Here is a 16909-nt window from a genome sequence, read left to right on the forward strand (position 1 = left end):
TTCACTTCAGCTTCATATTCTGCAAATACAAGGCCACCTTGTGACTATGTCAGAACTGAAATGTCTAGCACATAAATTTTAAAGGAAGGGAGCAAATAGAGACTTCCCTGGTGGTCCAGTGGTTAAGGCTCCGCCCTTCCACTTCAAGGAGCATGGCTTCAACCCTGGCCCAGGCAATAAGATCCTCCTCCCTAAAAGGAGCGGTAAGGCAAAGATATGCTTTTTTTGGCCATGTGGCATGCAGGATCTTAGTTCCCCAATCTGGAATCAAATCCCAGGCCCTCGACAGTGAAAGCACGGAGTCCTAACCATTGGACTGCCAGGGAATCAAAAATATGTTCTTTAAAAAAAAAAAAGAGAAGTATGGGGGAATATGGGCATGTGCAGGAGAAGGAATTCATTATAATTATTTTTACCATTGAGTTTTTAGAAATATGCTTCAAAGCTTTTCTGAACAGTTCCAGAATTTTAATAGATGCAATGTACAATAGATAGTAAGAGAGAGGGGGAGAGAGAAGACACCCAATGAGGGAGTATAGACAGTGGCAGAGAGGGTGTAGACAGATTCAGAGCGGGGACAGAGACAAAGAGAGAGAAGGCAGGCAAAATGTAGATTAGACAGAGTGTAGACAGAGGCGGAGACAAATGACAGGGGCAGGGAGCGTGGCCCGATGTCGTTCACTGCTCCCCAAACCAGAAGGTACCCCCTACCTACTATTTAGAAGACTGAGATCTCAGACCTCAGTAGGTCCTGACATGGCCCATCTTGGGTCCCAGGCTTCCCGTTCCCTTTTCTGTCTCTTTCCATTTTCAGTTCCCATTCTGAGCTGACGATGTCACCCTATCTTCTGTGACAGGGTCCTTCTTCCCTGCCCCAGCCCCTCCGGGACCCTTCCCTGCATCTTGGGGTGTAAGCGTGTCCTTTTTGCTAAGTCTTGCCCCCTGTCAGTAACTCCCCAGCCTGAATGCTCCTTCCACCCGTCCCTTCCCTGTTAATCATCTTGGGCCCGCCATTCATTCATTTATCAAATATTTTATAAGCAGTCCTATGTGCCGGGCCCCTACTCAGCAATGCTGGGGACCGCGGGAGGAAACCTGACCTAGGCCCTGCATCACTCCCACCCTGTCCCCGTGTGTCTAAGAGGTGTGGGGGGTGTGGGAGTCATGTAAGCAGTGATAACGGCATGCTCAGAGTTTGATGGAGGAACATTAGACTCTTAAGAGAAGAAATTTAACCTGGCCTAGACTAGAGCAGGCCCTGAGTCCCCGGTGTGACACCCCAACCCCCCCAAAGCCCCGCCCCCAACACAAATTGGGCAGTGTGAAGATGCTGTCCCTCAGCCGCAGGGACTTCTGGTAACGCCCCTTCTCAGACCCAACCCTTTAGCCTCTACCTGCTCAGCCCCTGTCCCAGGGCTGATCTAGGCCACGCCCCTCTCAGCCCCGCCCCTATTTCATTCAGGCCTTTCATTCAGGCCTTAAGTCCCACCGCCCGGGAGGGCACCTGCACAACAATATCGCAATCTCATTGGCCAGAAAGCGTTACTTCACCGCCCTCCTTCAGTGTCATTGGCTCGCTAGATGTCAATTTTCTTTATAGCGGCCCAACAGTTGCCATGGCCGAGGTTTGAGGGACAGATAATAATGGACGACCCAGGACGCCTCGTTATTGGGCAAAAAGCCCGGCTGTGGGCGGGGCTTAGCGCCAAACGCTCGCCTGCCTCTGTCTGCGGTTCCTCAGGGACGCAGTCTTTCCTCAGAGACACACCCCTCTCTCCTCGCTATTGGTCCTGCCAAGTGTTGATCAACAGGGCGCCACATTTCGATAGGCAAAACTACCCGTCCTTCACTGCTTCCCTAACTTCAATTCGCTTCTCTCCTTAAAGGCGGCAACCTTCTGGCCGTAGCCAGGGCCCGCCTTACGGTATGACCACAGATTGGCCAAACACGCCATCACTCCTTGACAGTGGGCGGAGCCAGAGCGGCTGGGGGCGGTGAATTGGCTGACTGGGCCTCGGGGGCGGGGCAGCGGCTCCTGTCAGCGGGTGAAATGGCAGCGGCGGAGCCGGCGGCGACCGCGGTCCCGGGGGGCGGCTGAGGGGGCCGGGCCGGGCCGGGGCTGCGGGGCGAGCGACACGGCGGGGATCCGGCGGCGCGGCCCGGGACGGCGACACTCGGCATGGCGATGGCGCGCTCTTTACAGGTAGGTAGGCGGCGCGGGCCGGGCCTCCCGGGCGCCTTCTCAGGCCCGCGGCTCCGCGTTGCGGCCCATGGGGGCCGGGCAAGACCGGGACTCCGGGCCTCTTGCCCCGGCACCCGCCCCGGGAGCCCTCGGCACTCCCAGCACGGACACAGGCCGTCAACCTCGGGCCCTGGCCCCTGCACATCCTCGTTCCTGGAGCTTCCCGACCCCTCTGGGCCCCTCCCAGGACCCTTCCAGGTGCCCTCCCCCCCAACACTGCCCCCTTCCCGGGAGCCCCCACTCAGGCCCGTGACCCCCGCTCACCCTCTTTACTGACCCTCAGGACCCCTTTCCAGGCCCTTCAAGGCTCCCCAGTCACCACCCCACAGACCCGCCCCCTACAAGCGCCCCCCCCCCCCCCCAACCCCGACGCAAGCCCAGGACCCCCGTCCTCTCTCTCTCCGGATCCCCCAAGACTCCTTTCATCTGTAGACCCCTGGTCACGCCGTCCCTCTCCTCACTTCGTATCCCATCCCTGGGCCCAGACCTGCCCCCGCCCCCTTACCAGCCTTAGAGCCATACCCCTCCAGTCTGACCCCTCCTCAGCCTCTGTAAATCTGGATTCCTGCCCACAAGCCTCACTTCAGCCTGCTGGCCCATCTCCCACCCCCAGAAGCCCCATGCCCAAGGGCACCCCTGAAAACCACTCCTGGGATACTCCCCACACACACCCCTGATCCTGATTCCCCTCGATTCCAGCTTCCTGAAAATCCACCCTCACCTTGTGCTCGGGACAGCCCAACAGATAGTCTGAACCCCCTCCCCAACCAGTGACACCCACCCCTCTGAGGGCCCCACTCACTTGCACAGACACACACACACATACACACACACACCTGAGAGCCAACAGAGGGACAGCTGTGAATCCTCAACAGCTCATACTAATATGAGTATGAGGGGCCCATGGTGGGTGTGATAGACAGACTGGACCCCTCATACACAGACATTCAGGAGCCCTTCACACAAACACACACACACAGAGTCTGACTCTTGGATCCCCAACACACACAGAAACACTTAAGACCTTCAACACAGACCCAGGCAGTTGGGAACCCCCCCAACTTGCCTCCCATACACACACACACACACACACACACACACACACACACACTTGCCTCCCATACACACACACACATGTGCATGCGCGTGCACACACACACACTTGCCTCCCATACACACACACGTGCATGCTCGTGCACGCTCACACACACACACACTTACTTCCCATACACACGTGTGCATGCACGCACGCACACACACACACACACACACACACCTCCTCAGCACTTTAGCACTCCTCCTTGGAATTCATCTGCCCAAGTCCTCCTGGAAGCCGCCACCAGCTCCCAGCTCAGGCAGAGACTCCGATGTCAGCTGCCTGCCCTGCCCCAGGTGGCCAGCCTTTCCGTCCACACCAGCCTGCCTGAACCGGTGCCCCCACTGGGGCCTTGCAGGTGGCGGAGTGACCCAGAATCTCCCAGCATCCCTGTGGACACCTGCCCCAGACCTCTTCCCATTCATCCATCTCTCCCTATTTTTTACCCCTTCAGAGGAAAGGGTGCTCCCTCTTTCTCTCCCCTACCCCAGTCTCCCCTAAAGACCCAGTGCCTGCCCCCTGATTGATGCCACCCGTGGCAGAGGATGGGGTTGCCGGCTGCCCCTGGCCCCAGTCCTGAAGTCTGACCAGACTGGTAGGACCAGCATCCTGACCCCATCACGCCTGCTGGCCTCAGATGGCAGCAGCTACCCAGGTGCCGCCCCTGACTGACCCAGGAGTTCCTTCCCCCATGGCCAGTGTGTCATGAGAAAATGAAACAGCTTCCACCCACCCTGGCATTTGGGACCCGGTGGGGCTGGGTTTGGGCCTGCCAGAAGCAGGCAGCTCTTTGTTAAGGAATATTTTCAGATGGAAAAATGTGCTGAAGAGGCTTGTGTGGAACACGAGTGAGGAGTCGGCTTGGTTTTTGTTGTTTTTTTTTCCCCACCTTGGCCTGACTGGGATGGAGCTGGGAGACCTGTGTCCACATGTCTTTCTAGGCGCTCTGGCTCTTTCTGCCCAGCTGGCCCTGGCTGGCTGACCCACAGCCCACCCCGTCGTGTCCAACCTGTGGGTTCCCCTGGGCTTCAGCGGTCGCCCACAGGTGGTCCGGCCCTGGCACAGGAAGGGGGAAGTCACAGAGCGGTGCAGATCAGAGAACTGGGGAGACAGCGTGTCCAGGACCACAAGGTTGAGGAGGAGCCCCAGGTCCCCCCTAAGGGGAATCTGGATCAGTCCAGTGCTGCCTGCTGTCTCCTTCATCTGACCTGAGCCTGCCTGGAAAACCCCAGAGAAATAAGCCCAGCTTCTCTGTGGACATTCACCAGTGGTTTCTGGGTGGCTCTGGGGAAAACTGCATCTTGGCTTGAGGCCTTGACTTACTCATCTGGAAAATGGGGAGAGAAATCCCACAACCAAGACCTGGGACTTCAGGGGAGCCAGCGAGATTAGGATGTGTCCCTCAGTGTCTCCCTGGGCACCATGTGGAAGAGGGATCCAAGGGGTCTGTGGTGCTAGTAGAGTCACTGGCCTTCTCAGTCCCCTGGTTGTAATTCGCTGATGCCTCGGTGAATAGTGGCTGTCCTTCCATGGCTGGGCTATGCTTAGGGCTGAGAGACAGTCTGTTATGGGATTTGTGGTCACACAGGAACCTCCCAGAGGGACAGAGGGCAGTCGGGGGCCCACTGGCTGGCAATGCCCACGCCCTATGGAGCCCTCTGACGTGGGGCAGAGCGAGGTTTGTTCTGTCCACGTGCTGAAGGGAGGAGAGAAGCGGAGACTCCTGAAGGTCACAAGGCACACAGGAAGCAAACTCCACAGCCTTGCTGGGGAGGGGGAGACTTTGTGCTGATGCACTGGAGTCAGGAGCCTCCCAGGACAGACTGTGAGCTCCTCAGGAAAAAACAAGAAGTCTCCCAAGGAGGGCTGGTGAGCCCTTTTACCCTGGTCTGGGGTCCGGGGTGGGTCTTTGTGTCTGTGCTGTTGACATAGGGTATAGGGGGCACAGAGGATCCTGATCTCAGTTTCCCCTTGCAGAATACAGGTGCTGGTTGTTCCAGGTGAGGCCCCCAACAGTGAACTGGGAATTGAGCCAGGGGTTAGGGTGTGAAGGAATGTCAGGTGTGGCCCATGCCCTGTGTCTAAAGCCCCTCTCTATTTCAGGAGGCCAGAGCTGAAACCAGTAGCTCATGCCAATCAGGCTGTGCCATGTGCCATGCCTGGTGCCAGCCCCATTTACATATCATCTCACTTAATCCCCCCAAACCACCCAGAAGAAACGGCATTCCAGCCCCTGCCCTGACCACCACATCCCCTGTGGAAGCAGGAGACAGATTAATGGATGGCATGTGCTGGGAGCAGAGGGAAGGGCCCGGCGCATCCCAGAGGCATCAGGGAAGGGGGAGCAGGGATGACATATGAGTTGGGAGAGGAGCTCTCTGGTTCTCCAGGCAGGCGTGGCTGGGAGGGGCATTCAGGCAGCCCGAATGCTTGGCCCAAGGCCTGGGCAGCAGGAGCAAGCGTGGCGAGTACAGGGAGGTGCGCCTCCTGGGTGGGTTTCATCCTATACACCTTCATGTCCTGCATGCAGTCCACGGGGCAGATACTGGGGGACCCTCCCTGGTCAAAGGGGTCAGTATTTGGAACTGAACTTGGAACAGCAGTCAACCCTGCCCTGCCCAGGGATGTCTACAGCACACATGCTGTAGAAGCCGAACACAGGGCAAAGGGGAGGTGAGTTAGGAGAGCTGACTGCCAGAGCCAAGGAAGAGATTGGGCCCTCCAGGGAGATCTCAAGGACCTCACTGGCACAGTTCACCTGCACTTCTATTTCATTTCTCATCATGATGTGTTGGTGAGATAATTTCTTTTCTTTTTCTTTAATCTTTTGGCTGTGCCATGCGGCATGTGGGAACTTAGTTCCCCAACCAGGGATCAAATCCATGCCTTCTGCATTGGACACATAGAGTCTTAACCACCGGACCTCCAGGGATGCCTCCATGAGATTGTTTCATTGGCGGCTGTTTTCCAGTCCACAAGTCCCACAAGGGCAAGGCACATGTCTGTTCATGGCTGAGTCCAAGGCGAGAACAGGGCATGCAGAAGATGTTCAGTAAACACTTGGTTGATTTCAGGAGCTGAGCATCCTCCCTATTCACTCACTTCTGCAAGAGGGCCTGGATCTCTTCTGCAGAAAGAGGTTGTGTCCATCTACTTGGAGAGCCCCCTAAGACAGGGAAGATGCACCCCACCCCAGCCCCCAGCCTAGCCAGCCTTCACAGCAGGAAAGCTACCATCTTGACTTGAAGAGCCAAGAACCTGCACAGGATGCCATTTCTCTTACTCACTTGTCCCTGGAGGGCTTCTGGGGGCTTTAAATTGTTTTCTTTGTCATCCTCAGGGACACTGAAATATAGAGAAATGAAGGATTTGCCTGGAAGGAACTTGTGACAGTGGCAGGAAGTATTAGCTGCTAACATGAAGGATAGTAAAGTTTTGGGGGTTTTTTAGGTCAGAAGAGATTCCAATGGTCATAATGGTCATCTGCCCCTCAGATTTTAGCCTGAGGTTGTTTATTGCTGCTGCTGTTACTACTAATAAAGATGATTATAGTTTTACTGCATTTAACATTTAAACAGAGCCACCACAGAAGGGATGGGCCTGCTGAGGAGGAGAAGTTTGTTTCTTCAGTCCACAAATGTCAGATGCCTGATGGTCCACTGGATGCTGGGGATCCAGTAGTGGGCAGGTCAGCCCCTGCCCTCATGGAACTTTCCAGCCAAGAGAATATTACAGGCCAGTTCCCCTCCTAGGCACTTGACAGGTTTTAGCTTGTACATTCCTCACAACAAAACCCATGAAGTCGGTACTATCATCAGCCATGTTTTCAGATGAGGAAATTGGCATAAAGTGCATCATACCCAGATCAGAAAGCAAGAAACTGGGAGAAGAGGGATTTGAACCCAGGCTTCTGGCCCCAAAGTTCTCCTTGGAGACCAGGAGACCTGGGATCGTTATCTACACACATGACTGGGGTGGGAGGTACATGGACATGGAAACATTCTGTGTGGCACAGAGGAGAGGCTAGAACTGGGGATGAGAGGAGGGCTGGCAGTGACCACCTGGATTCCAGCAGCCATCCTTGTTACCCAAGGGGCAGCTCGCCCATCAAATGCCCACCCCATTGCCAAGGGAAAAGAGCCCAAGACATCAGAGTCAGGGTGGTCTGTGTGGCTCACCTGACAGTCCATCAGGCTGGGTAGATGGAGTCAGGTATCTTTGAAGACTTCAGGTTCAGAAATGATTCTATGTCCCTATAATCATTAGAGGTAGAGCAGGGGACCTCCAGGCCAGGGACCAGTACTTCCTGTCAAATCAGTGGCAGCATTAGATTAGAAATAAAGTGCATGATAAGTGTACTGTGCTTGAATCATCTTGAAACCATCCCCCCGAACCCCTGGTCCATGGAAACACTGTCTTCCATGAAATCAGTCTCTGGTGCCAAAAAGGCTGGGGACTGCAGAGGTAAGAAGCTGGGGTGGGGGCTGGGGGGCAGAGGCAGAGCAGGTAGGGAAACAAAATTAAAGGGACTATGGGGTCTTTCTTCCTGCCTCAGAATGATGGAGCACACACACTCACTCTCCCGGGTGAAAAAGAGTAACTCATTTACAGAGTGCCCACTGCACTCCATGTTTTACGTGAGTTATTTCTAAAGTATGCAGAGAGTGGCAGCTCAGCAGATCAGCTTGGGGTCAAGACTCTAGAGTCAGAAATCCAAGTGCAGGGAATTCTCTGGTGGTCCGGTGGTTAAGACTCCGTGCTTTCAGTGCTGAGGGCTCAGGTTCGATCCCTGATCAGGGAACTAAGATCCCTCAAGCCATGTAGCGTGGCATGAAAGAACAAAATGAAGTGATTAAAAAAAAAAAAAAAGTACTTGAGTCACTCAGTATTTTAAAAAAGAAATTCCAAGTGTAAATCCTTCCCCTAGCGCCTCATCTGGAGACCCTGTGAGTGACACTCTACCCACAAGGGGGCCTCTCACTTATTACCACTGTCCTGGACTTTTCTGTCTACCCTGGTACAGAACCTTCTCTCTCTCTTTTTAAAAAATTTTTAAATAGGCTTTAGGGACTTCCCTGGTTGGTCCAGTGGTTAAGACTCCACAATTCCACTAGTTGTAGTGGAGGAGGCACTAGTTGTATCCCTAGTCTGGAAACTAAGATCCCACATGCCTCATGGTACAGTCAAAAAATAATAAAATTTTAAAATAAAGTAGACTTCGTTTTCAAAACAGTTTTAGGTTTACAGAGAAATTAAGAGAGCACAAAGTGCTCACACAGAGCCCACACCCACACCCAGTTTCCGCATTAGTAACGTTATCTGCTATGTTTGTTATAATGAATGGACCAGTATTCAGTTCAGTTCACTTGCTCAGTTGTGTCTGACTCTTCGTGACCCCATGGACCACAGCACGCCAGGCCTCCCTGTTCATCACCAACTCCCGGAGTCTACTCAAACTCATATCCATCGAGTCTGTGATGCCATCCAACCATCTCATCCTCTGTCATCCCCTTTTCCTCCTGCCTTCAATCTTTTCAAATGAGTCAGCTCTTTGCATCAGGTCACCAAAGTATTGGAGTTTCAGCTTCAACATCAGTGCTTTCAATGAACACTAAGGACTGATTTCCTTTAGGATAGACTGGTTGGATCTCCTTGCAGTCCAAGGGACTCTCAGGAGTCTTCTCCAACACCACAGTTCAAAAGCATCAATTCTTCGGTGCTCAGCTTTCTTTACAGTTCAACTCTCACATCCATACATGACTGCTGGAAAAACCATAGCCTGATTAGACAGACTTTTGTTGGCAAAGTAATGTCTCTGTTTTTTAATATGCTATCTAGGTTGATCATAACTTTCCTTCCAAGGAGTAAGCGTCTTTTAATTTCATGGCTGCAGTCACCATCTGCAGTGATTTTGGAGCCCTAAAAAATAAAGTCAGTCACTGTTACCACTGTTTCTCCATCTATTTGCCATGAAGTGATGGGACCAGATGCCATGATCTTCGTTTTCTGAATGTTGAGCTTTAAGCCAACTTATTCACTCTCTTTCACTTTCATCAAGAGGCTCTTTAGTTCTTCACTTTCTGCCATAAGGGTGGTGTCATCTGCATATCTGAGGTTATTGATATTTCTCCTGGAAATCTTGAGTCCAGCTTATGCTTCATCCAGCCCAGCATTTCTCATGATGTACTCTGCATATAAGTTAAATAAGCAGGGTGACAATATACAGGCTTGATGTACTCCTTTTCCTATCTGGAACCAGTCTGTTGTTCCATGTCCAGTTCTAGCTGTTGCTTCCTGACCTGCATACAGATTTCTCAATAGGCAGGTCAGGTGGTCTGGTATTCCCATCTCTTGAAGAATTTTCCACAGTTTATTGTGATCCACACAGTCAAAGGCTTTGGCATAGTCAATAAAGCAGAAATAGATGTTTTTCTGGAACTCTCTTGCTTTCTTGATGATCCAGCGGATGTTGACAATTTGATCTCTGGTTCCTCTGCCTTTTCTAAAACCAGCTTGAACATCAGGAAGTTCATGGTTCATGTATTGCTGAAGCCTGGCTTGGAGAATTTTGAGCATCACTTTACTAGTGTGTGAGATGAGTGCAATTGTGTGGTAGTTTGGGCATTCTTTGGCATTGCCTTTCTTTGGGATTGGAATGAAAACGGACCTTTTCCAGTCCTGTGGCCGCTGCTGAGTTTTCCAAATTTGCTGGCATATTGAGTGCAGCACTTTAACAGCATCATCTTTTAGGATTTGAAATAGCTCAACTGGAATTCCATCACCTCCACTAGCTTTGTTCCTAGTGATGCTTCCTAGGGCCCACTTGACTTCACATTCCAGGATGTCTGGCTCTGAGTGAGTGATCACACCATTGTGATTATTTGGGTCATGAAGATCTTTTTTGTAGTTTTTCTGTGTATTCTTGCCACCTCTTCTTAATATCTTCTGCTCTGTTAGGTCCATACCATTTCTGTCCTTTATTGTGCCCATCTTTGCATGAAATGTTTCCTTGGTATCTCTAATTTTCTTGAAGAGATCTCTAGTCTTTCCCATTCTATTGTTTTCCTGTATTTCTTTGCACTGATCACTGATGAAGGCTTTCTTATCTCTCCTTGCTATTCTTTGGAACTCTGCATTCAAATGGGTATATCTTTCCTTTTCTCCTTTGTTTTTGGCTTCTTCTTTTCACAGCTATTTGTAAGGCCTCCTCAGGCAGCCATTTTTCTTTTTGCATTTCTTTTTCTTGGGGATGGTGTTGATCCCTGTCTTCTGTACAATGTCACGAACCTCCATCCATAGTTCATCAGGCACTCTGTCTATCAGATCTAGTCCCTTAAATCTGTTTCTTATTTCCACTGTATAATCGTAAGGGATTTGATTTAGGTCATACCTGGATAGTCTTGTGGTTTTCTCTACTTTCTTCAATTTAAGTCTGAATTTGGCAATAAGGAGTTCATGATCTGAGCCACAGTCAGCTCCCAGTCTTGTTTTTGCTGACTGTATAGAGCTTTTCCATCTTTGGCTGTAAAGAATATAATCAATCTGATTTCGGTGTCAGTCATCTGGATGTCCATGTGTAGAGTCTTCTCTTGTGTTGTTGGACCAATATTGATACATTATAATTAACTAGATGGTAACATGGTAAAGAATTCACCTGCAAATGCAGGAGATTCAAGAAATGCAGTTTTCTATCCCTGAGCCCAAAACTTTCCCTGGAGTAGGAAACTGGCAACCTACTCTTAGTGTTCTTGCCTGAAAAATGGACAGAGGAGCCTGGAGGGCTGCAGTCCATGGGGTCACAAAGAGTCAGACACGACTGAGCGCCTGGGCACACACATGATTGACTAAAGTCCGTATTTTATTCAGATTTCCTTAGCTTTTCCCTTTTTCTGTCTTAGGACCACATCCTGGATCCCACAGGACATTTTGTCATCACATCTCCTGAAACTTCTCTTATCTGGGACAGCTTGCTTAGGCTTTCCTTGTCTTTGATGACTTTGACAGTTCAGGAGGACTAGTCAGCAATGCTCTAAAGCATCTCTTACTCTGGACTGGTCACATGATTTTCTCATAGTCTTGGGGAGGAAAACACAGAGATGAAGGGCCCTTCTCATGTCAGCATATTAAGTGCACATGCTCTCCACGTGACTTATCACTAATCCTGTTGACCTTGATCACCTGGCTGAGTGACAGAGGGACTTTTCTCTTGATTCATCCAGCAAAGACATCGAGTACCTGCTAACGGCCAGATGCTGCATTAGAGGCTTGGATTAAAACATTAAGAAGACAAGCTTTTGCCCCCAGTACGTTTATGACCCAGTAGGGCAGGCCGGTGGATATACAAAGAATTGCTGTAGAATGTGTCTCGGGGGACTTCCCTGGTACTGCAGTGGTTCAGAATCTGCCTCCCAGTGCAGGGGATGTGGGTTCAACCCCTGGTGGGGGAACTAAGATCCCACATGCCTGGTGCAGGTAAGCCCGTGTGCTGCAGCTACTGAGCCTGTCAGCCTCAACTAGAGAAACTCATGTGCCACAGCAAAGATCCAGTGCTGCCAAAAGAAACCCAAAAGTGTGTGTTGGGCTGGGGTGTAGGGTTAGATATTTTCAGAGAGAGGGGAGAAAAGTGAGCCCGCATACTGGGGGCGGTGGGGTGGGGGGATTTACCAGGAAAGAGTTCACCAGAAAAAGTCTGTTCCTTTTTATGGGTGAATACTATTCCGTCATATAGATAGACCACATTTCACTTACCCATTCATCCACCAATGGACATTTGGGTTGTTTCCACTTTCTGGCTATTGTGAACAATTGTATACAGGTTTTCATGTGGATGTATATTTTCCGTTCTCTTGGGTAGAATTCCTAGAAGTGGAATTGCTGGGTCATATTGCTAACACTTTTTTTTTTTTTTAAGAGACAGCCTATTTATTTATTTGACTGCACTGGGTGGGCCTTAGTTGCAGCACACAGGATCTTTTCAGTTGCATCATAAAGGATCTTTAGTTGCAGCATGTGGGATCTAGTTCCCCAAATCGGGACCAAACCCCAGTCCCCTGCACTGGGAGCATGGAGTCTTAGTCACTGGACCACCAGGAAAGTCCCATATTGGTAACTGTCTACCTTTCTGAAGAACTGCCAGACTGTTTTCCACTCTTGTTGTTCAGTCGCTAAATCATGTCCTAATCTTTGCTACCCCAAGGAGTGCAGCACACTAGGCTCCGCTGTCTTTCACTGTCTCCCAGAGTTTGCTCAAACTCATGTCCATTGTGTTGGTGATGCAATCCAACCATCTCATCCTCTGTTGTCCCCTTCTCCTCCTGCCCTCAATCTTTCCCAGCATCAGGGTCTTTTCCAATGAGTCAATTCTTTGCATCAGGTGGCCAAAGTATTGGAGCTTCAGCTTCAGCATCAGTCCTTCCAATACATATTCAGGGTTGATTTCCTTTAGGATTGACTGGTTTGATCTCCTTACAGTCCAAGGGACTCTCAAGAGTCTTCTCCAGCACCACAATTTGAAAGCACCAATTCTTCAGTGCTCAGCCTTTGTTATGGGCCAACTCTCACATCCATCCATGACTACTGGAAAAACCATAGCTTTGACTATGCGCACCTTTGTGGGCAATATGATATCTTTGCTTTTTATGCTGTCTAGGTTTGTCATAACTTTCCTTCCAAGGAGAAAGAGTCTTTTAATTTCCACTGTGCCTCATCTTTTATTCCATGGGTTTCTCTCAATCAGTCATAGTAAGCTCGGGTGATCATTTCTAAGTCTCTTCTCCTCCCTGTTCCACATGCTCTGGGCGGGCAGGGGGCTGTGTCTCTCTTTGCCCAGCAGTCTTCAGTCCTCACCTCGGTGAGGTGAGGAAAAAGAAGGGAAAAGCTAGGGACATGGGTGTCACAATCACAGACAAGCCTTTCTGTTCATTTAAGTCCTGAAAACACCACCACCAAGGGCCTGAAGGGATAAGGGCCAAGGCAAGGCCTGTGGAAGAAGGGGCCTCTCGCTGGGCTGAGACAGAGGGGGAGCCCCAGGAGGCCAAGGAGCCCAGTGTCTCAAAACTATATGGGAGTGGACTTTGAGAAGGAGAAAGTGTAGGGGATTTCCCTGGTGGCCCAGTGGTTAAGACTCCAAGCTCCTAGTGTAGTGGGCACGGGTTCCATCCCTGGTCAGGGAACTAAGATCCCACAAGTCACATGGCATGGGAAAAAATTATATTAACAGAAAAAAAAAAAGTATCAGGAGGAAGAAGCATGGTTGTCAGTGTCCAAACGCTCCTGCAAAGGAGGAGAAAAGAGAGGTAGAGGGACCCTGGCATCTGGACCTTTTTGTACCAGCCCCACCCCACCCCTGGCCCCAGCTCACCAGCAGTCTCCTCCCACTCCTCTGGCTTGGCTCAGCCTCCAAAGCCATGCAGCCAGCGTTTGGGGGCATGGAGGGTAGTGGTGCCAGCAGAGGCTGTGTTAGGTGGCCCACCACCCACTCTTTAGGCCGGGACCCTGCTTTGGGTGGCCACAGTGGAGCAGAAACAAAGGGCATTGAAGTTGAAGCTCTTGAGAGGCTGGGACCCCAGACCTGGACGGTCTGTGTGTGGATCTCAGAAGCTAGTGGCTCCTCAGCACTCGAGGGGACCTGCCTTGTCTCTCTGTCTCTGTGCCCAGCCAGCAAAGGGTGGGACGGCTGCATATGCCCTGAGGAGGTGGGGGCTCATTCACCTGGTTCCACTCCACATCCCTGTCCCTAGGACAGTGCAGGCCCTCAGACAACACCCAGTAAGTGCCAGGGGAGGAGAGGCTGAGCCAATAAGAGTCCAGGTGCTCGGAATAGAGGGGGGTGGGAGACAGGCCTCCTCACAGAGCTCCGAGGGCAGAGAGCCCGCATCCATTCCTGTCTACTGGATTCAGGCATGGGGAGCCTTGGTCAGTGCAGGAAGGGTGTGTGTGAGTGTGTATGTGTGCGTGTGTGGGCAAAGGGGTGTGTGGGTGTAAGATAGCGTGTGAATGTGTATCTGAGTGTGTAGGCGTGCGATTGTGTGTGTTTCAGAGCATGTGTGCATGAGCATGCAAGACTGTGTATTAGTGTATCCGTGTATTGATATGTGAGATGGTTTGTGAGTGGGAATAGATCTGAGTGTGTGGGGTGTGAAGTGTGGGTAAATGTGAGTGTGTGAGTGTGAAGTAATGTGCGTGCATCAGCTTTCAGGCTGCACAGTGTTTAAAGAGTTGGGGGTGAGTCAAGAGAAAGTGCCTGAGGGATTGGAAGATCCCACCTCTCAGACCGCACATTTCAGCACTGAGTATGGGATCAGGTTTATTTCTTGTGTGAAATACACATTAATATGTGATAAGTATCTGAGCAAACTCTGCGAGCAGATGGCCCGAGTTGTTTCTTTTCATCAGAAACCCAGAGCTGAACCACTGGGCTCTTTTCAGGCCAGGGTGTTGGGTAGTGGGGGTAGGGTGGGGGAAGGCAATGCACTTCTGAGATTAGGGTTCCCCTGGGCACAGCAGGGAAACAGTGGGCCCCAGCCCCAGCCACATGTGGCCTTTGTCCCCGAGCCCCACATGCCTCCTCAAATCCAGCTGTGCTTCCAGGGCTCTGATCCTTCTCTCCACCTCTCCTCTCCCACCCCAGTCCTGATGTCAGGAAACCCACACAGCCTTTCCTGCCCCTGCCTGCCCACAGAGAGCCTTCCAAGTCAGCACTTCTTGTCCGCAGCCCATCTCTGTCCCGCAGCCACAGACTGACTCTGCGGGAAGCCCCAAGCGGCCCCCACGGTCCCTCTCTCAGGAATGATCAGCTCCTGGCTTGGAGGTGTATGTGGCTTGGTCTTCAAGGCAGGTGGTCCCCGGGCCAGGCAATGGGAGGAAAAGTTCTTCCGGTTCTGAGGGGAGCCATCACCTCAAGTTTGTACTGCTCACTAAAGCTAGAGCCCTTGGTGCCCACCCAACTCGGGGGGCCCTCGGGGGCCAGAGGGAGAACCAGTTCCCTGGGGAGCCACAGAGTCCTGGGGTGAGAGAGTTCTGGGCACCCCTACGAGGTGAAAGAAAAATGGTGTCCCCCTTCCACCCCATGACAGCCCTGGGAAAGGAGACTAGAATCAAGTGCATGGCCAGGGTCAAGTCCCACCGACCTGTGGGCTTGCAGGTGTTGGTAGGGGGCTGAACTTGGGCTGTGGGAAGGTGCCCAGTGACCTGAGGGTGCCAGGCAGCTATGTTTTTGTCCTGTCACTGTCCTGCTGCCACCTAGGGGACAAGATGCCCCTTCTCCAGAAACTGGCCAAGAGCCCCTCTGTGGTTGAGCTGTCCGAACCCTCACTGGGGTCCAAGGGAGCCTCACTTCAGACGCTGGTCCATTTGAGTCCAGAGCCTCTGTTTTTGGCATAGTGCTGAGCCACCTCTCCTGGGGCTGGCAGAGGGGAGATGCCAGTGTCCCTGAAGCTCCCAGGAGGGTGGGATCACACCCTCCACAGGCAGAACAGCAGAGATGGGCCAGCATCAACCTGGTACATGGCAGGCCAAGATCAGGACACCGACCAGAGCCTGTGCCTCGCTCTGCGGCCGCCAGAGCACAGATTCCCAGCACTTGGACGTGCCCCTGGCTTCCCAGCCCAGGAAGAGTTGGCTCTTCTGGCCATTGGCAGCACCAGACAATTAACAGTAGAGAATAATTGCTTTCTGGCTGTGCCAGCAGCCCACTCTGGTTGATGAGACAGGGCAGGTCGGATGCTGAGGCAGGGCTCTCAGGTCAGACCACAGCTGGGGACAGGGACCAAGGCTGACTAGAACAGGCACCAGAGCAGGGACGTCTGCAGGTCCTGGCAGGGGCCCTGAGTAACAAGCAGCCTTGGCCCCTGGCCCTGCTGAAGACTCAGGGGTGTCTGCTGAGAGTTGGTGTCCATGCTCAGGGAGAGCAGAATAGCACAGGCCCTGGCCGTGGCCCTCCTTACTCCTCGCTGGCGTCTGCACCATAAAAGTGGGGAGCCTAGTAGCCAGCACCTGGAGCAGAAGGAGCTAGCAACTGGACCGGGGTGCCTGGGACAAGGGGTGACCAAGTGGACAGACCCAAGGTGGGAAGCCTGGGGTGAGGAGATGTCTCAGGTGATCAGCAGGCTCACTGGTCCAGAGCCAGCAGGACAGGGCGGGCACCCCTCCCAGTGCTGATCACGCATCTCTGGTCCCCAGACAGTTCTGTGACCTGACCCTGCTCACAGCGGAGGAGCCTGACCGCCATGGCGAGCCCCACTCTGAGCCCCGACTCCTCATCCCAGGAGGCCCTGTCAGCCCCCACCTGCTCCCCCACCTCTGACTCCGAGAACCTCAGCCCCGATGAGCTGGAGCTGCTGGCCAAGCTTGAAGAGCAGAACCGGTGAGTTGGTCCCTGGGGGACCAGGTGGGTACAGCCTGGGCCCCAAACGGAAGCTCCTGGGTGTCCCCTGCACTCAGAGCCCTAGGCCAAGTAACACTTCCACTGAGGCTAGCATTTGCCATCACCTCCCAACAGACGTTCTCCCATTCAGATGAGAAGATCATGGGATCAGGGCCCAGTGAGCCCCGCCTGCACTTTCAGGCCTTTG

General features: G+C 52.4%; 1 protein-coding gene across 4 annotated transcripts in view; it reads left to right on the plus strand.

The window, feature by feature from the left end:
• The first annotated feature begins 2027 nt into the window (after nucleotides 1-2027).
• Nucleotides 2028-16909, plus strand: part of EVI5L (ecotropic viral integration site 5 like) — a 32438-nt gene continuing 17556 nt past the window's right edge. For 3 of the 4 annotated variants that reach the window (XM_005208765.4, XM_005208767.4, XM_005208766.4), the window contains exons 1-2: nucleotides 2028-2203; nucleotides 16518-16701. In XM_005208765.4, coding sequence (XP_005208822.1) covers nucleotides 16565-16701 — 137 coding nt within the window. In that variant the 5' untranslated portion in view covers nucleotides 2028-2203; nucleotides 16518-16564. The remainder of the gene's footprint in view (nucleotides 2204-16517; nucleotides 16702-16909) is intronic. The other variant, NM_001099075.1, reaches the window with a different exon arrangement.

Source organism: Bos taurus, chromosome 7 (genome assembly GCF_002263795.3).
Source record: "Bos taurus isolate L1 Dominette 01449 registration number 42190680 breed Hereford chromosome 7, ARS-UCD2.0, whole genome shotgun sequence".
Lineage (NCBI taxonomy): Eukaryota > Metazoa > Chordata > Mammalia > Artiodactyla > Bovidae > Bos > Bos taurus.